The 20,255-nt window shown below is 36.7% G+C and overlaps 2 protein-coding genes across 3 annotated transcripts; one reads left to right on the top strand and one right to left on the bottom strand.

The window, feature by feature from the left end:
• The first annotated feature begins 193 nt into the window (after window positions 1–193).
• ergic3 (ERGIC and golgi 3) lies at window positions 194–14,366 on the top strand. Of its 2 annotated transcripts, XM_067460379.1 has the most exons (14): window positions 194–367; window positions 645–715; window positions 869–956; window positions 1,348–1,467; window positions 1,879–1,972; window positions 2,834–2,999; window positions 4,096–4,153; window positions 5,713–5,727; window positions 6,074–6,105; window positions 6,193–6,289; window positions 9,005–9,069; window positions 10,509–10,645; window positions 10,804–10,859; window positions 13,511–14,366. In XM_067460379.1, exons 1-14 carry the CDS (start codon window positions 280–282, stop codon window positions 13,588–13,590), a joined length of 1,167 nt encoding a protein of 388 aa, XP_067316480.1. In that variant the 5' UTR covers window positions 194–279; the 3' UTR covers window positions 13,591–14,366. The 2 variants fall into 2 exon arrangements, with proteins under 2 accessions (XP_067316480.1, XP_067316481.1); XM_067460380.1 differs by lacking the exon at window positions 5,713–5,727.
• romo1 (reactive oxygen species modulator 1) lies at window positions 6,621–7,957 on the bottom strand. Its single transcript, XM_067460381.1, has 3 exons — window positions 7,804–7,957; window positions 7,037–7,167; window positions 6,621–6,934 (listed from the first exon to the last, which is right to left on the bottom strand). Exons 2-3 carry the CDS (start codon window positions 7,165–7,167, stop codon window positions 6,826–6,828), a joined length of 240 nt encoding a protein of 79 aa, XP_067316482.1. The 5' UTR covers window positions 7,804–7,957; the 3' UTR covers window positions 6,621–6,825.
• Window positions 14,367–20,255: the final 5,889 nt, after the last annotated feature.

Consider the following 20,255-nt stretch of genomic DNA (forward strand, 5'->3'; position numbering starts at 1 on the left):
TTAAAATGACTAATATAAGATTAGTATATTAATGTCGGTCTAAAATACATGTCAGCGTATAAAACAACTATTTCAGAAATTATTATATAAATAAAAAATAAGTTAATACAGTGCAGATGTTACAGAAATCCACCACCAGAGCGTCAACAGAGGAGAGACGCTCCAGCTACGCGGTGGAATCTGATTGGCTGGGAGGATTCCATCACTTCCTCGATGTACCGGAAATGGGTCACTGGGAATAGAAGTGACGGCTAGCTTTACCGCCGCACGAGAGGGAGAATGGATGCGTTAAATAAACTTAAACAATTTGACGCTTATCCGAAAACTCTAGAGGACTTTAGGATCAAAACATGTGGAGGAGCCACGGGTGAGTGATATAAATCCGCCGTGAGCTGTGGAGGTGCTGAGCGCCATTCATACACAGAACTCATGGGGAGAAAGCACTGGACAGGCTAATTAACAAAGTCTTAAAATATGTTCTGTAATTACATATTTAAAAAGGCACAATGAACATAGCTTGACTGTAAGGTGTCACTGGAGGCTCATAAATCCACAACTATATGAGATAGGAGTCATGCTAATGTGACTGATTTAAATGCCATGCAAATAAGTTTCCTAATTCACTTTCTGTGTGCACTTTATAGTGACCATCATCAGTGGACTTATCATGTTGATTCTGTTCTTCTCCGAGCTGCAGTATTATCTAACTAAGGAGGTGGGTGAATGACTTCATATAAACGTGTATAATGAATGTGTAACTCAATCTCATGACATCTGTCAGTCTATATAGTGGCTGTGTAATGTAGATTTTTATTGCACTGTTCATAAAGTTTTGATTGGGTTCTGGGTTTGATGTCGTCTCTTTTAGGTCCATCCTGAACTATTTGTAGACACTTCCAGAGGAGACAAACTAAGGATCAACATTGATGTTATATTTCCACATATGCCATGTGCCTGTAAGCAAACATTTTGTTCTGTCCTTTATGTTTGTGTGGCCAGTCCTGCTGACTTTTTGAATCGTTTGTAGGTGAAAGTCCTGTTGTATCATTTTTTTTTTTAAACCGGGCTCGATTAAGAAAGCTATAAGTTATAGTATAATAGAAGGCAATGTACTGTAAAATGTGATTATGGTCATAGGCATGTTCTTGACAGGCTGTAATCCACATATGCTGTGTCATTTTTCAACCCTAAGACAGCGGGCACCTACCCAATCAAAGTTGGTGTCATGAACTTTACTCCAGCTGTTTTACATTATTATAATTATTATGAACTATTACTGTTATTATATACTAGTTATTTTCTCTGTGCGCAGGTTTTATTGAGACGTTTGTGATTTTGTTTTCATAGATCTAAGCATTGATGCCATGGATGTAGCCGGGGAGCAGCAGCTAGACGTGGAGCATAACTTGTTTAAACAGAGACTTGACAAAGAGGGCCAGCCAGTCACAACAGAGGCTGAAAGACACGGTCAGCAGCATCATCATATCGAGTGCTCTTATGTTCTGCTATACTACTGAAAGATGTGCTGTGTATCTATCGTTCCTGAAAGCTGCTCATAAAGTGATTTTTGCATTAACTATAATTGCATTAATGCATTTTTTTAAAGCTAACTTTAACCCCCATGTTTACACATACTTATACTATTTAAGTTAAAGAGATAGTTGAACGAAAAAACGATAGTGTTGGCCAATTGTATGATACTGTTACAGTGTTTTTTTGTGTCTTGTTACATACATTCTTCAAAACAACTTATTTTTAGTTTAACAGAAGAAAGTAACTCAACTCAAAATACAACTCATATTGGTTTCACAATAAAGACTACATATTCTAGGATATATGCCTTGATTTGATTTGTCCTTGCTGTTGTTTTCCGTGCAGATTTGGGCAAAGAGGAGGAAGGGGTGTTTGACCCTAGTAAGCTGGATCCAGACCGCTGCGAGAGCTGTTATGGTGCTGAGACTGATGATTTAAAGTGAGTTTCACTTTTTAACACCACAAACATGGTTTCTGAGAAATGAGAAATCTGCTGGCAGAACAGGTCTATCTACTGGTGTGAAACCGGTTTCAAACCCTTTAGTTAGGTTTCTTGTAGTTCTTGACAGTTGCTTACATAGTTAAGATGGCAGCTCAAGTTCATAATCACTGGCTGAATGAAAGAGGTTGAGACTGAGTAGTTTAAAAATCCTCCAGGGCATTACAAATCATATACCATTTGTAGTGTTAACTTTAATTGTGTAACTGTTTCCTGTAAAAGTTAATGTTGCACAGTGTATATGGCAATCTGTGATATTGTAGTATTAATTATAGTCCAGGGGTGTCAAACTGAGTGCCTGGAGGGCCATTCTCCCGCAGAGTTTAACTTTAACCTTATTTAAACACACCTGATCCAGCTAATGAAAACTACAGCTATGTGTTGGAGCAGGGTTGGAACTTATGCTGGATTCACGTGCTATAGCAATATAATTCCCACTTCAGAAGTTGTGATTAAGAGTGTACGTGCTTTGTTGTCAGAATGAACATGAAACATGGAGGACAGCAAGTGTACTTTTGCATATTTATTGGGAAAATCTCAATAAAACCAAAATTATATGTAGGGTCACGTGCCAACATGCCATCCAGATTTTTCGTTGATTCTGTCATTTCAGTCAAATGCAGTGTATAAAACAGTACGCTTCAAATGATTGCTTGTATATGTAAATATGCACTACATTGACAAGATGATCTAGCTGTATTGGGGGGTGGGGGGGAAGACACGAATAAGCTAAATCATACCTGTCCCAAGAGTTTCTTCCAGAGCTTTCCAGAAATACCAAAGTTTGTGATTGTTTTGCAGGTGTTGCAATACCTGTGATGATGTGCGGGAGGCGTATCGGCGGCGAGGCTGGGCGTTTAAAACCCCTGACACAATTGAGCAGTGTAAGAGAGAGGGCTTCAGCCAGAAAATGCAGGAACAGAAAAATGAGGGCTGTCAGGTCTATGGCTTTCTGGAGGTCAATAAGGTAACATGCAGCCCATGATATGATTTCTGAATCAATTGCTGCATCCAAAATTAAACACTTCCCTACTCTATAGTTTGCGAAAACAGTATGCCAACAGAGAAGACTGTCCAAATACATAATATTTAAAAAATAGTAGGTAAATAAAATTCATGACCTACTACTTCCGGTGAGATTCTAAACTGTGCATGCAAAGGATTTTTGAATGGCAGTGGATAGCATTAGTTCTAGAATCAAATGGTCATGGTCAGGAATCGGATACTTATCCTCTTATCGATTCCTTTGTAGGCATTTTAATATGGCATTAAACCATTCAAGCACAAGAAGACTCGCACACTGTTTCTGTGCCGCACACGCATCCAAAGCACATGCAGAGAAAAAGTGATTTCGATGTGATTTTTAAACCATTCAAACAAAATAAAAGTGAATATAATATGTGGCTTTTCTGAGATGTGTCCGGCACAGAAATCTGCATCTCGTATCACATTGCACGCAAGACTGAACTTCTTGAGAACTTGAGTTCTCTTCTGCGTCTCTTTTCACTTGAACAAATACACATAAAAATGTTCTCATAAACAGTTGGTTTCATCTTAAGTGAACGTAAACAGTTCAAAGAAAGCATGTGTGTAATAGTATATTGAATCTGTTAAAGTGGCAGCAGCCTAATATTCCTGCTGACATCTCTATAATAACATGAATCAAACCAACATTCACTCGCTGTTCTTGACTGATTAACTTTTATGACTATATCTATAATTTACATTTTATTTATAAAGTGCAGTTTTACATTTGATTAGTTTCTGTACCTGAAAATCTTAAAACTGTTTATTTCAGTTGTATTTATTTGTGATTTATTTGCTAATTTTTTTAGTGCCATAGTATTACATTTTTTGCTATGATATTTTTAATTGGAATTAATAAGCAGAATCAAAATAGTTAAAATTGAAACAATGCCCAATCCTGTATAAAACATATTCATGAATTAAGTCTCAAACCCAAACATGGTACACTACAGGATTTTGGATGCCGCAAATGTTTTAGGTTCACCTACATGCTTGTATATTTTAAAAATTCACAACATGTCCTTACATTTCTCCAGGTGGCAGGAAATTTTCATTTTGCTCCCGGAAAGAGCTTCCAGCAGTCTCATGTACATGGTAAAGACTCGTGTTTAGTTATTAATTATGAATCGAACACAAGCCAAAGCTTTTAGGTCTGATGCAGAGGCATGTTTTATAGTTTTAGCCTGTTAACTCCTCTTTTAAGACCAGATGCCAAAATTGTGATTATTAATTCATCAAATTGAAACAGCTTTTGAATAAAGCCTATGAGCCAGTATGCATCAGATCTAAAAGTCATGTCTGCATGTAGCCAGATGCTTCATGTCACTTCTCATTTCTTACTATGTAAAGGAGGGCATGGTGTGCCATTTAGTGCCATTAAGATCTGCATTTGTATTTATTTAGAGAAATACACAATGCATATGTTTTCATTTGCTTTGCTTTATGCCTGCTTTCTCAAAACTGTTCATCAGTCTGTCTGTAGTTTAAATCACCTCAAAGTCTGCTTTATACTGATATAAGTTTCTGGGCTGATGAACAGGTTTTGGTCCCGTCTGTCTTCTTAATCTTAATATCTTATTAATTCCTCTATGCAATCATTACCGTGTGGAGTTGATCATTGATACTGTAAATCAAAGCTGTTTTGTTAATGAAATTATTTTTGGGAAGTTTGGGTTTTTAACTTTGGGACAAAGGGGTTTCTATGCAAAGCTCACAATCTTTCTCAGTAACAAGGTACAGAACTAACACCGGTTACACTTGGTCATGCAAAGGCTATTCTTTCAATGGCTTAAAGGATTAGTTCACTTTTAAAATGAAAATGACCCCATGATTTACGCTCCCTCAAACAATCCTAGGTGTATATGACTTTCTTCTTTCTGATGAACACAACCTGATTTACATTAATAAATATTCTGATGCTTTATAATGGCAGGGAATGGGGCCCATTGAGAATGGTAAATGGACTGCATTTATATAGCGCTTTTAAAAGACCCTATGGCCATCCAAAGCGCTTTACATCTTGCCTCACATTCACCCATTCACTCCCTCATTCATACACCGATGGTGGTGTCTGCCATGTAAGGCACCATCCAGCTCGTCGGGAAAAGTGGGGGTAAGGTGTCTTGCTTATGGACACTTCGACACTTGGTTGGGTGGAACCGGGGATCGAACCGATCGAACCACCGACCTTCCGGTTTGTAGACAATCTACATGAACCACTGAGCCACTGCCGCCCCGAATGACAATGAGTGCATCTACTCTTTTGTGCTTCAAACTTGAGCCCTGTCACTGCCATTTATAAAGCTTGGAAGCATCGTCTTAACTTGACTGCTCATCATAAATAAGAATGCCATGTACACCTAGGATGGCTCGAGGTTGAGAATTAGCCCATGATTTATTCATTTTAAAGTGATCTACTCCTTTAAGAAGTGCATATCCAATACTTTATTAATGGGCCCTGTATTCAAGTGCCAAACAATTTCAATAGCCCTACTTCAGCAAGCAATAGAGACGAGTCTCACAATTTGGCCTTTACAATTTAACTCTAGTATTGGAATGAGCTTAAAGAGCCAGTGCTTGTCACAAATTCCTCTTGAAAACTTTGCTTTCCAAAAACAAAGCCATTTAGTGACTATTTTCTTTTCTTTCTGCAGTGCATGCTGTGGAAAGTAAGTTGATCTTTTATATTTTAATAAATCTTTATTCCAAGACAAGTTAGAATTTACCTTGTTACTACATCAGTAATTCTGCTTTTCTTTGCACATAATTTAAGATTTAGTCTATAACAAAGTCAGTTTGTGATTTTACACTGCAGTGGCTTCTATAACGTCAATTAATTTGTCACGGTTCTCATCAGCAAGCGCATCTGTGACCACTTAATGTTCTACGCTCTCTGCCTTGGTTTAAAAAATGTACCCATTTCTAGGCTAACCTAGTTTACTTTAGGGTGCATTTACAAATTGTGGGCCTTTCAATACATTGATTCATGTTGTCAATTGATTCCTTTATTTTCAGTTCATGATCTGCAGAGCTTTGGACTAGACAATGTAAGTTGTTTCACTTCTTTTCAATAAGACTGATCTGCCATTGCCCGTAATATGAGTCCTAACAGAATTTGTTTGGTATGACTATAGATCAACATGACACATTTCATCAAACATCTTTCATTCGGGAAAGACTATCCTGGAATTGTCAACCCTTTAGATGATACTAATGTAGCAGCACCTCAAGGTAAGTGTGTGATGTTTCTTATTTTTATGCCTAAACATAAAATTATATGTTTCAGAGAATGTAGGCCTGGTTTCACAGACATCGCTTAGATTAAGCTAGGATTAGGCCTTAGTCCACGTAGGATATATAGGCAGCTTTTATAAACATTACTTGTGTGCATATTGAGAAAAAACAATAGCACTGACATGTTTTAAGATATGTATTTTAGTCTGGGACTATCTTAAGCCATGTCTGTGAAACCGGGGATAGTGTTGTCTAGAAATAAGAGCACTTTATCTTCTTGAGTGATTTGGTTGTCAGTCCTCCATAAACAGCAGAAAGTTCAATCCCATGTAGCTGAAATTAATTTATTCTACTGGACACAAATCTTCAAAGTGTCGTAATCTAGCTACCATCAACAATTCAATCTTAGCTTGAACCCAAGATTTACAGAAAAATCTGTTGTCTTAAATCTGTCTTTATTGACACCGGTGTCCTTGAATGTGGGAATGACAACAATTAAATGAATCTACAAAAGTCCTAGCATTAGTGTGATCTCAGCAGCGGATGCCCATCCCAATCGCCATGAAGGTTCCGAACGTGCCACCGCTTTGCATCATCGTCTTCCCAACTCCACCCATCAACTCTCGACCCCTCATGCCAATCCTGAATAGAACAATCTCTATTAAAACAGTTTAACAGCTTTTCTGCCAAAATACCAGTTGCATCATAAATAACCCAAAATATGACCGCCATTAAAGTTCATACCTGAGACAGGAGAAAGTGCCGAACATGGCACCCGCGGCCATTCCCACGGCAAAACCCATCATGAAGCCCATCTTGACTCTGTCAAAGCAACTGGGCTGAGTCTGTCCATACGGCCCTACTGTCACCGGCATCTGGAAGAAGGATCATGCAACATTTATTTTATATATAAAAATATTATTTTTTCATTATAATATTTATCAGACTGATAAAATTATATATACACACTTTTATATTATAAAAAAATGCTATCAAAAAAAAATACTAAAATACACAAACAAAAAATGTAATGTTATATACATTTGTTAGTATAAATAAATACACACACATTTATATATATATATATATATATATATATATAATATATAAAATTTTACATATAATTTGATACTGTATATATAAATACATTTATAGTATTTATTTATATATATTATATAGTCGCGTTTCCGAGTTAACGTATAACTTGATGACCTCTATAATGTCTAGAAGGCTGCTCGTATGTTGTTTTTCACTGATAAAACAGACACCTCCTATATACGGAAAGGTAGTGTTATTTATTTGAGCAACTGAACTGAAATTGTGTTATTTATGAGGTGTAAACGACTTAATATTAAGGTTGAAGTAAAACTAAAATCTAGAAAAGCTAATGTATTGCACGTGAGTCGTTTATTTGGCTAAATGTCACCAAGGTCTCTGGCCTTGAACAAACTCCACAGCGCACTGTATTATACGCACCTATCGGAAATTATATTTGAAGAAAATCTGCTTACCTTGTTCAAATCGCTATGCGTGCACCTTTATTAGCTAGTTTTCTGATTGATTTGAGTGTTTGTTATAAGACTGCTTCACACAGACGCCATTACTTGACAGGAAGTGGTTGGTGTTAAAGTACAAGCGGAGGAGAGAGCGAGGCTCTAAAATGCAGCAGCGCCCTCTAGCGGTACAGAAAGCCATGTTTCCAACAGGAGATTTTTAATTGTATTATTATTATTATTATTATTAATTCAAAGAACAATAACATAATGTATCAGGAAACAATATCAAATAAAATAAGAGGTTACAATTTAAAATAAAAGGAGTTGCCTGAGGAAAAAAATTCAGAGCAAAAACAGAAATAAATACATATAGATACATCCATAGATAAACATCAAATAAATGTATCATAAAATTTACAAACTTTCAAAGTTCTTAAAGCTTTTTTATTCAGAGAGTCTCTGATACTGTCAGTATATATACAACTATCAGTCAATAAAATTGAGAAATGTGGTTTCTTTCTGGTGAATTTACACTTACAGATGTAAAATACTGAATGCTGGAACTGCTATTCATTGAAAGGATATGATTGATTGATATCAACAATAAATTCAAAAGTCTAATTCTTGATATCAGTAATTGTATTTTCACTAGTGAAATGTCACCGTAGGCTGCCATTCAAATCCAATTGAATTCTTGAATTAAATTCCTGATATCAACAATCAACATTTCCGATATCAATAATTTAATTGGTACTAGTGACACGGTTAATTTAATATCATAAATGTGATTGTTACTGGTAAGAAAGCCGTTTTAGATATCTGAAATTATATTGATATCAGGAATTGAAATCTTGATATCAACAATTGGATTGCAGTCTATGGTGACATTTCACTAGTGAATATTGAATTGTTGATATCAAGAAGTCATATCCTGTGAATAAGTCAATATGGCTTGCCATAGAACTGCAGGCTATTTGTGATGAAATGCCAAATTAGTTTGATCTTGTAAATGTGTTAACGTCAAACAATCAAATTTATTCAATTTCTATATTTATTACTGATCATAATGGGAAGATTAGAACATAAATGTAAACACGTGGCTTTGACATGTTTGTGCAAGGGGATTTCAAGGGAATAATTTGGAAATGAAAGCTGACACAAAATGTTGATAATCATGTATGTTATATTGATCTATGCACTATTTTGCTCTTTACAGCATCAATGATGTACCAGTATTTTGTGAAAATTGTACCAACGATATACGTTAAAGGAGATGGAGAGGTAAGACAGCTGCACTATTTGAATTTAGGGAATAAAACCCACAACACGCTTACAAAACAAACATTTTATTACTGTGGTTGCTACTTAGTGTTAGTACCACTGGCACAAAAAAGGGATTTATTAAAGGGATAGTTCACTCAAAAATGAGAATTGTCATCATGTACTCCCCCTCATGTTGTTCCAAACCTGGATGAGTTTCTTTTGTTCTGTTGAACTAAAGAGAATATATTTTAAAGAATGCCAGTAACCAGACAGTTGACAGTAGCCATTGACTTCCATAGCATTTTTTTCTTCCTCACTGGTCACTGTGAACTGTCTGGTTACCAATTTTCATTTTCGGGTGAACTGTCCCTTTAAGGCAGTGTTTCTCAAACTTTTTCTGCCATTCCCCACTTTGGAGGTAGGGAAGGGCTCCGAGCCCCACCTGTCCCCAATCACCCCAACAAAATGGTAATTATCTAGGCTTTTAAGTTTGCCTGTTAACATATATTTTATTAACATCACATTTAAACCTTTCATGCGTACAGTCAAAATATTTTAGCTGACTAAAAGTGTCAGCTGACTAGAGTGTGAGTTTTATTTTAAGGCAACGTTATTTTAGAACGTTTCACCTTAATGTTTCTATGGCAATGCGTCATGTTTATCACGTGACTCACCACAACCAAAAAAACGCTGTATGACAGATGTATCGCTTTTATTACGTTATTGAACCGTTTGAACAAATGCACTGCAGTTCAGAGTCCTGTCAATTGGATTTACAGCACATATATTCATCAGCATCTCCTGGAATAAGTGACCGGTGAACTGGGAGAAGAATCGAGCAAACTTTATAGTTACTTACACTATGTGTATCTGATATGAATAAAACATGTCAGCCAATTATATTTGAATGGATTGTTATTGCTGCTTCCATAGCCACTAGTGTGTATTACAAACTCTAACATTAAATGTATTGTTTTACTTGTACTTGTGTATTTAAATGTTACCTATTAAATTAAACCTAAAATAAACAGTAAGTGGTTGAAAACTGCATGATGTATGTCAATAGCTGAGCGCGTCCGCATTTGGCTCAGTGCCAGCCGAAGCGCGTCCCACCGTTTAATTCTGGCAATGATGTCACGTCATTGAACATTCTAAATCCCTTATGTGGGTCCGTACTCTCAGGGGCATAGACATAAAAATCCCATGTGGGACCGCTCAAAAGGTTAATAGAGATGGGCACAAAAAATTAACACATTTCCTCCTGTTTGTCGCGCCCCACTTGTCATGTCTCTATTCCCCACCAGTGGGGCGCGCCCCACACTTTGAGAAACGCTGCTTTAAGGTGTTCCATTACTGGCAATACCTAATGTAGTAACAAGGTTATGTTGCTGTTTGTCATGGTAATCTTTTATAAGATAAGCATATTTTTAAACCATGTTTTTTTCGTTTTACGTTAGGTTGTTAAAACTAACCAGTTTTCAGTAACAAGACATGAGAAAGTAGCCAATGGGCTGATTGGAGATCAGGGCTTACCCGGTGTGTTTGTGCTTTATGAGCTGTCTCCAATGATGGTGAAATTCACGGAGAAGCAGAGGTGCGTCTCCTGTTATTGTTCATTCTCGTTTCATTACATTGCATGCATGGTCACTTTCTTTGAAAGAAACGGTTTAAAGCATTAATGCGTGTGTTGTTGCACAAGTGCAGTTTTTTTTTAAGTTTTTAATATATTTCTGTATGGGCTTTCCTCCGCAGGTCTTTCACTCATTTCCTAACAGGAGTTTGTGCTATTATAGGAGGCGTTTTCACAGGTGAGACTGCAGTTTTCACAGAAATGTAACGTATAAAATGAGTGTAAAATCCAGCCAAACCTTTTCCAGTTCAGCAGCAATGAGCAACCGCAACATTCGGAAAAGCTCTGTCCCAAGTAACTTTGCACACATTTTTTTTTCAAGCTCTTTGATAACAGACTTGTGTTTAAATGCTTGAAGATACATTTTTATCTTTCTAATTGTTCTGTTGGACCCTATAATGAAGGAAAAACTGTCAACATGCATGTGAACACACTCTCCTCGCATCCTGTTAACAAATCCTATTTTTTAAATATTTTTTGCAGTTTTTTTAATGCCATGGTTTTATTTTATTTTCCTTCAGATTACTAGATTTTACCAATAAATACCATAATATAACTTCAATTTATACATTGGGTGTCTTTGCTGACCTCTTGTGGGGGAAAAAAATATATATAACATGATATTTCATGACTCTTGCCACTAGATCAGATGCATTACAGAGATGCGTTCAGGTATCTGTTTAATCACTAGATAATGAGTTTTGGGTAAAGTTTCAAAAAATATTTGTTTTAATTTTTTTCACTATATATATATATATATATATAAAACCTTGAAAAATATTTAAATTCTTATAATTAATTATAAATAATTTACATTTCAATACGGAATTTTAAAAATCTGTAATAATTTCACTATTTATTTAGCATGTGTGTGAGGTTGGGGTGGGGTGGGGTGGGGCATGTTCTGCCCTGTAAATGTGTTCAAATCTAACCACTTCATCTGTGTGCTGTCTGAATTTGGACTGATTGATTTTCATTTGAAAAAGATTGGGGATGAGGGGGGGTGCCCCGTTATATGACCATTTTAATTAAATTCCTAGGTGTGTGTGTATATATGAGTGTGTTCTGCACTGGGGATTATGTATAGTCTCATGCCTTCCTTGGTATGCGTGTTTGTTCTGGATTTTTTTATATCTTTTTGACATAAAAAAACTACAACATTTAAATCCCCCGCATTCCATTCATTCCTATGGGGGTCAAATTGACCTGCGAGGGAAGGATTTGTTTCTTTTCGACTACATAAACTCTTAGAAATCCAGTCAATTGTTTTGTCTATTCTAAGTTTAAGTGTTAACAATTCCCAAGGAATTTAACACTCAATAATAAAAAAATAAAAATACAGTGGATCAGGGTTAAAATTGTGGCAGGAAAAAACAAATCGACCTGGGATTTTTCTGGTGCAAATTTTGATTGCAATTTTAAAATGCATGCTTTAATTTGAATTAATTGTGTTATTATTATTACTAAAAAAAACATTTAAGAAGTATTGTAATACTTTACTGTAAAAATTGAGTATTTAAAACTACAGTGCAACTAAACTACAACTGTAAAAGTGTAAATAATTTAAGTGATTATATATTTCTTAGTCACTTTAAAACGCTATTCGGTAGTCACACACAGCCATTATATATATAAAAAAAAATTGAACTTAAAGGGGGGGTGAAACACTCAGTTTCAGTCAATCTTGAGTACCTGTAGAGTAGTATTGCACCTTTCATATCTCCGAAAAGTCTTTAGTTTTATTATATTTATAAAAGAAATATAGGCTGTACCGAGTCTTTCCGGAAAAAAACGAGCGGCTGGAGGCGTATCGTGTGGGCGGAGCTAAAGAATGACAAGCGCGCAAAGCGGTGACGTCCTCAAGCGTGGAGAAACCCATGGCTATCGAGCTCAGCTAATAGATATATGATCCAGAATCAAATCTGAGGCAGAAATAAATTGAACAGGAGAAACAGCAACAGCAGGACGTCCGTTTCTGTGGTATGGACTGTATTTAGTGGCCTGTCAACATTTGTGTGTGTTTACTCGCAGTTTATGAGGACATGATTCGGTTTATGGACTATTGTATGCGACTAAACCTTAGCAGTAGCAAGCAAAACGGTTTTGCACGTCAGACTAGTGTAACGTTATACATAGAACAGCAATGGAGTAACCGTTAGTGCATTTGAATGACGAAGCGCGCGATCGTGTCGTTTACTGATGTTTACTCACGCGACGATAGCCAACAGCACAGACATTTGAAGCAGTTTTACTCACCGGCTGCTTCGAAAGCAGGACCGAACCTTTATCGCTGGGACCGCTCCGTCAAAAACACACTTCTTTGGTATGATTTGGTGAAGTCCTGTGACAGCAGTGACCGTGGAAATCCACTTTGCGACGCGACTGAAGCGATGTTGTGAAACTTCCCGTCATTTCTGCGTTCAAATCGGTTCAAATGCAGCGCTGCCTTCTCGCTCTAGTCACGCGCGCGCACCCTACCGGGAGAAGAGCCCGTACGGCCCATACAAGGACCTTCCGCTCTATCGACGTCAAGCCGACCCATACTCGAAAAAAACTCCGAAACTTGTGAGAAACCGGAAGGAGTATTTTTAACACAGAAATACTCCATCAAACGTCCAACATTAGTTTTTGAAACTTTGTCTATGTTTAGGATGGGAATCCAAGTCTTTAACAGTGTAAAAAGCTCAGTATGCATGAAACAGCATTCCCCCCCCCCTTTAATAATCCCCATATTTATAGTTTTTTTCATTGCTTTGACATCTCTGGACTATGTTAATGCAGACAGCTGCAGTCTGTCACTCTTTATCTGTTTCTCTCCTGTTCTTTCAGTTGCTGGACTCATTGATTCTTTGATATACCACTCCGCAAAAGCCATACAGAAGAAGATTGAGCTGGGTAAAGCATCCTAGCGGCACAGGGACACTGGGTGCATGACTGTGTCCGGAAACCTCTGTGTTTTAAAGGGAAGACGCCACAACGAAAGCCCGCAGACTGTTTGTTGTTGCGGCCGCAGAGCAGTATCCATGGACACGGGGCCCTCGCAGACCCGCACAAGGACCTGCGACTAAGACTCTGGCCGACTGTATTGTGGAGGATCGTAAAGACTCGCGTTCGCTCGCGCCAATGCATCACTTGTTTACCTCTGCAAATCAAAGCTTTCTTTCTGAGATTTTGGCCTTTTGGAATTATTTGTTCTTTATGAATCGCTCCTCGGTTGATTTAAAAATTCTAGTGTTACCTGATCAAGAAACCAGTGTTTTCCTGCCCGTCATACACTGTCAGAGTTTGGCACACTAAACCAGCAGTTTTAACTGTCGTTTTGAACGAGATTCAGTCCCTACAGAAGAATCAGAAGTGGCTGTCTTTGTCAAACTGGAAAAGACACAAGCCATCTCAAACAGGAACTCTGTTCGGTCATCAAGCACACAAACTACGTACAGAAACAGAGACTGCAGTCTGTACAGATGTCTGAATTATTATTTTGTGTGTGTGTGTAATTGCACCTTTAACTCTAAATTCAGGGGCTGGGGTGTGTGTGTGTGTGTGTGTGTTTGCAGATGGCTGTTTGGTATGAGAGAGTTTTTGTCATGTGTCGTTGCTGGTTTATCTTTTGTGTGGGGAAAATGTATTTATATTTTGATTGTTCGAAGCAGTTTTTAAAATGAGAAATAAATGTAACACTGAGCTTGTGACTTTTCTCATGAATGAGCAACTGGTGAAATCGGATTCCTAAATTCAGAAAATGGAGGAAAAGTAGATTTGTTATTAAATTTAAACATTTGAATTTCTGACATTTATGATAATTCTTCGTTTAGGATTAAATACTTAATTTAATATTATTTTTATGTGTGAGGCCTAATATCTCTAACTTCACTGATTATTTAAATGGCCAGCAATTAAACCATAATTCTGATCATCTTTATTCATTTTTTACTGCCAACACATTTACCCAAAGTTAGATTTAAAATGCAAAATACCCCTTTCATTTTAACAAGTTAGGCCATGTAACATTGTTAGATTTTTTTTTTATGGTTCCACGCTAAATTGAATGTGTATACACACACACACTCACTAACTCACACACACTAGTATCATTCTGAGCACAGCCAAGTCCTGCAATTTCCTGAGGATGAACTTGTTCTGAATTAAAGGTCATTCTCTATAAACAGACAATCTTTCGCTGTGTATTAATTATTTCATGTGACCTTCTTTTCCTACATTTTCTCCTCTGAACAAAGACCTGAGTGTGTGACTAAACTCTTGAGGAAAGGTTATGTTGGCCACCAGGTGGAGCTCTTGTATTTGTACTACACAAGAAGCTCAAACTGACTTTTTCTTGCCTTTTTTTTGTTTTTTAGATAAAATGGGGAACACGTTTATAACGAGCTGAACACACTGCCATGAGTAATTTCCGGGAAGTGTGTCACAACTGCCTTTGTACTGAAACATAACTAAGTCAAGAAACCAATTTTGGCTCATTTAATTGGTGTAGCTGCGTTATACGAGACGTCCAGACCAAGTCTTTAGAGACTTTTGTCTAATTCATTCCACATGGAAATATTTCCTGACTCAGTGACTGAACTCTAGTCAGAGTCTACTACTACTTCCATACTATGAATCATAATGGTGTGTGAAACAGGAGCCTATGCATTATGTAAACAATAACATTTAACAGCAGCATGCTACATTATCACATTACTTCGTGTCTTTGTAAATTTAATTTAGCATCCCACAATGCAATGCCCTGGACTCTCGACTCTATTTTGATCATCGCGTAGCTTAATATATGAACGTAGTTACTCGACTCGAGTATTCGCTTCATGCAGAACATTATGGAAAGTATACATAGGCCTACAATAAATTGCAGAAATAGTAAATTATGCTAGTATCCAACAGTTTGTTCCAACATATAGTTCAGAACAACGGAACTCTCGCTTTTGTTTGATGTTGCTTGCATTTGTCGCCGGTCTATGTGTCGGAGCTTTCTCCCACAGATTAAGAAATGGGGAAGAACTGACATTTTTTTGCAACTTTGGAAAAACTTGACAGTTTGCAAACTCTGCAAAACCGAGCCAAACTCTAATATTAGATGTTCTATGCAACACTGTGATTCAGATGATGTCTGATGAGTGAGTCTGATGGAGGTCTGGATTGTTGTGAAACACGGCAGGAAGAAAAAAAGAGGAACACAGGGATCAGAAGAACAAAAGGAACCTGTCGAGGATTTAGATTTTGGAGGATTTGGGATTTCTGTTGGACGATTTTTGTGAAACATAAAAAAATCTATTGTTATTCAAATGATTTGAGCCCTTTACAGAGGAAGATGATGTGCTATTGATTTCTAATATACTCAATGTTTTTACACTTCTTACCAAGGACCATTTTTAGTTGCATGGGTTCTTGAGTTTAACAAGTTTGGTAACTAGTCGGGGGAACACATATTCACTATCAACTATGACTTTTGCCTCAATAGACTCCTAATTACTGCTTATTAATATATAGTAAGGCAGTTGTTAAGTTTAGGTGTTGTGAAGGATTAAGGGATGTAGAATTTGGTCAAGCAGAATAAGGCATTAATAGGAGCTTTATAAGCACTAATAAACAGCTAATGTCCTAGTAATATGCATGCTAATTAGCAACTAGTTAATAGTTTAGAATTTAAGCCTAAACTTAAGTGTTACCAAAAGTTCTTCCATCCTCCATAAACTCTTCGGATTATTTGATTTGATTTATTTTTTGCATTGTGTGAGGTTGCGGTGAAACTCGTTTGGTGCTTGTTGCCGGGTTGTCTTGAAAAACTGATGCGCATGTTGAGCAGAAACATTTGGAAAAGCTAATCCATGTCTCTATAATGAATTATTCAGGCCGGCAGAGATAGTGTTAATTGCTGAATGTGCACTAAACGTTGGCTGCTGGTCACATGCCAATCCATGAAACAACCTCAGCATCCCTGTCGATGACGATGGAGCAGAAGGAAAATCAAACTGCATTCAGAGCACTGCATGACTTCTCAACTCGCTGTAATCTGCAGCTTATCTCTCCCATATATATTTATTCAGCCATGCTTTGACATGCAGATCATTACAGATGGAGACAAAGAGAGAAACTTCAGAGCTTATGCAGCCGCAGCTTATGTAAATGCCTGATGCTCAATGCATAGCTTATTGATTGGTCGTGTGACCCCCGGGGTGTTGAGGAAACTAAGGAGACATCTAGTCTTTGCATGGTTGACTAGGAGAGACAGCGGGCCTGGCTTTATCTGTGAAGCGTTTGGTTATGCGCATAGGACAGAAGTTACTGAACAGTTACTCCTGACGAGTCTAAGCGTGCCTCGACCAATGGGACAGCTGTTAGTACAGCTCAATCATGCTTTGTCACGTCAAACAGACACCCCGCATTTGTTTAAAATGCCCATCTGTCTTTTTTTTTGAGCAATAGTGATTATAGCCCAATTGACTGTTTAGTTTATAGGTGGGGATCATGAACTTTACCATATGAAATGACAAAGCAAATAAGAACAGAATGCCGTCTCTATGGTCTCCTATTTGAGAGATATTACTGGCCTAGTGAAAAATAAATATACCAACATGTATTTGGATTGGATTACGTTTAATTTACGCTAAGTATACTACAAATACATTTACATTTTTATGCACTTAATATCGGGGTGAAATGACTTGCCTAACCCTATACCCTGCAATTTTATGCAGGAATAGTGCTGAGGTGCTAAAGTGGAACTATTGCAAGTATACTTTAGGTACACTTTAAATATCTTGCATTTAAAGATTGATATTATAGAAATCATACTATACTTATAGTAATATTAAAACACACTTTAGGCTTAATATTAAGAAATGTGCAATAAAGAAGTACTCCAAATAAAGTTTGATTATAATATTTATATCTGCAAGTCTCAAGTGATATGTCAGTAAATATGTTAATGGATTTGTAATATACTTTGTATGAAATCACCTATTTTAAATACATTTGGGTATAGGTTTTTTGACTAAGGTGGTGAGAATGCATTTTTATTTTGCTTTATTTTCTAATGTAATATGGATTTTTATTGCATGTTGCAATATTAGTGTAGTTTTTGGATGAATTTTAAAATATTTGTTATATTTTTCAATTAATGCCAGACAGCACAGATGAATAGAAATAGATTTTTTTTAAACTAATATTAACCATCATACTTGCCCATGTGATTAATCACAGTATTTAGACATAGCGATTTTTTTTAAATAATTTCCAAAACAAAGATCTGAGCATTGGATAAAGACAAATTATTTCATTTTGTTGAGATGTTAGAGAATTTGAATACCCCTTTTTATAATATCCAGAACTAAAATAATGTTTTACCAAATTCTAAGAAATAAAATGTTATATAAAGGAGGCGAATGACCTATGAACAAACTCATGCATGAACCTTATAAAGTCTGCTACGTGGAAGTGCTAATGAAGTGGAGCTTTCTGGCAGAAAAATCATATTTTTATTTTTATTTATTTTTTATTTTATTTATTTTGTAAAGATATGTATGTAATTGAAATAAACAGACCAAATTGATAATGTGTAATAAAACAAAGACTGTGTATTTTGGGTGTTTGAAGACAGAAATTGACTGGTGCATGAAAACTCTTAGTCTTGCCTTAATGACCGCTGCATCTTGAAGAACATCTGACCATCTGAATAAAGAGTCACATGATCCATGTCAGATTTGCATTTGATTAGGGACCTAGAAATAGAGCAGAAAATATTTATTATTCATAGTACAAAAATTATGTGGCATATCGTTTTAAAAGCTTGGGTACGGGAATTAAGGGCATGATGCTAGCCACGCTAAATTTAGTTCAGTTTTCCAGGAACACATACATCCTGTGAATTTATGGATACCTGTGTATGCCAAATGAATATATGTCAAACCCATAGAACAAGTTATTTAAGGTGTAGAGGTCAACAGTTTTGAGAGGCCCGAATCATCAGTCAGAATAGTTTCGTAATCTAGGGTAGAAGTGAAACCAGGTTATGCAAGTCACACAGAGAGCCGAACATGGGAAGAGTGTGAACACTGGACAGTATTTTGATTCAATCCAAATTTATGCAAATCTGCAGCGCCAATTGTCATATAGTTGAGCATTACTGTTTCACTTGACCATCATGAAATTTGATGTTAAAAACAGGTTTTATATTATGTTAGAAATATATTGTAATTTTAGTCACAATAATGTACCCAAACTTTCAGGATGAAGGTAAACGCCTTGAGTTCATTCCATAAGAATGATTTGCCAAAAATGTTTGTAAGACTACACGCTTAAAAATAAAGGTGCCAGGAAGAACCAAAAAGGGTTTTTTACAAAAGTGATGCCATAGAAGAATCATTTTGGTTCCCCAAAGAATCATTTTGTGAAAGGTTCTTTAAAGAACCATTTTTTTCTTACCATTTTATAGCCTAAATAACCTTTTTGCACTACAAAAAACCTTTTGAGCAATGGAAAGGTTCTTTTGATATTAAAGGTTCTTCATGGACCATACACCCTGCCAAAGAACCATTTAAGAACCTTTATTTTTAAGAGTGTAGAACTTAGTGAAATTCCCAAACAGGGTAGTTTTAGACTGAAAGTCATATTCAATCACCACTGTTATGCATTTGGTTCTCAAAAAAACGGATTTAAATGGACTGTGGTTGGTACATTAAAGGAATATTTCAATACGCATTTTTCATTCCATGGAACACAAAAGTAGATGTTCGGGAGCTTTAAAGCTTCAAAATGTCTTCATAAAAGCAATGTAATAGTGGCCCATATGATTTGTGAACTATATTACAAAGCCATATAATAACTGAAATTATTAACTGAAAATCAACTGTGCTCACCATTCTCCTTCAAATTTGGAGTGAACTATTCCTTTACATTTCTTCAGAGTAAGCATGAAACAGAAGTTGGGCAGCTCTTTCTGTCCTATTGTGACGTATATCCGAGTGAAACAGCTTCTCGAACGAGATCATTTAGAGGACGGGGCTTGATTTTGTCAATTGTAAATTGATTGGATCATCGGATGGTTGTGGTTTGCTATTGGTGGATCAGACTGCCCCACCCTCATCATCAGAGAAGGCAGAAATCATATTCATGGATGAGCTGATGTATTACAGATTTATTAGCGTTACTGTATGAAGCAGGAGGAGCTGAACGATTGCTAATGAGAAACGAGCGCGACACACGGCTCGAGAGCAGCGGAGCTTTATTCTACCGCAGACGAGCGCTTCTGCTTGTGTGTGTGTGTGTGTGTGTGTGTGTGTGTGTGTGTGTGTGTGTGTGTGTGTGAGTGAACTTTTTATCATATTACACACACCTGAGTGTGTTAAAGTGATGTTATAAAGAACACTTCTATGAGACACTTGTTCACACTGCAGTGAGCGAGATCATATTAGGCATGGTAAAACATGGTACTCTGTGCGGTAAATCAAGAACACCAGATTTAAACAATAAGACTAACTGTGTTGAGCTGGAGAACAATCATTAGTTTTCTGTCCATCAATGATCCAAACAGTTGCTCGCCTGTCTAATTAAACACATAATA

The sequence above is a fragment of the Pseudorasbora parva genome, chromosome 12, assembly GCF_024679245.1.
Source record: "Pseudorasbora parva isolate DD20220531a chromosome 12, ASM2467924v1, whole genome shotgun sequence".
NCBI lineage: Eukaryota > Metazoa > Chordata > Actinopteri > Cypriniformes > Gobionidae > Pseudorasbora > Pseudorasbora parva.

What these genes read in the sequence shown, in the direction of transcription:
- ergic3 (XM_067460379.1), top strand. Translation starts at nt 280, where the DNA reads ATGGATGCGTTAAATAAACTTAAACAATTTGACGCTTATCCGAAAACT. An exon ending in AACAGAGGCTGAAAGACACG is followed by an intron (nt 1,468 to 1,878) that starts GTCAGCAGCATC and finishes TTTTCCGTGCAG; the next exon opens with ATTTGGGCAAAGAGGAGGAA. An exon ending in AAATTCACGGAGAAGCAGAG is followed by an intron (nt 10,646 to 10,803) that starts GTGCGTCTCCTG and finishes TTTCCTCCGCAG; the next exon opens with GTCTTTCACTCATTTCCTAA.
- romo1 (XM_067460381.1), bottom strand. Translation starts at nt 7,167, where the DNA reads ATGCCGGTGACAGTAGGGCCGTATGGACAGACTCAGCCCAGTTGCTTT. An exon ending in GGCACTTTCTCCTGTCTCAG is followed by an intron (nt 6,935 to 7,036) that starts GTATGAACTTTA and finishes TGTTCTATTCAG; the next exon opens with GATTGGCATGAGGGGTCGAG.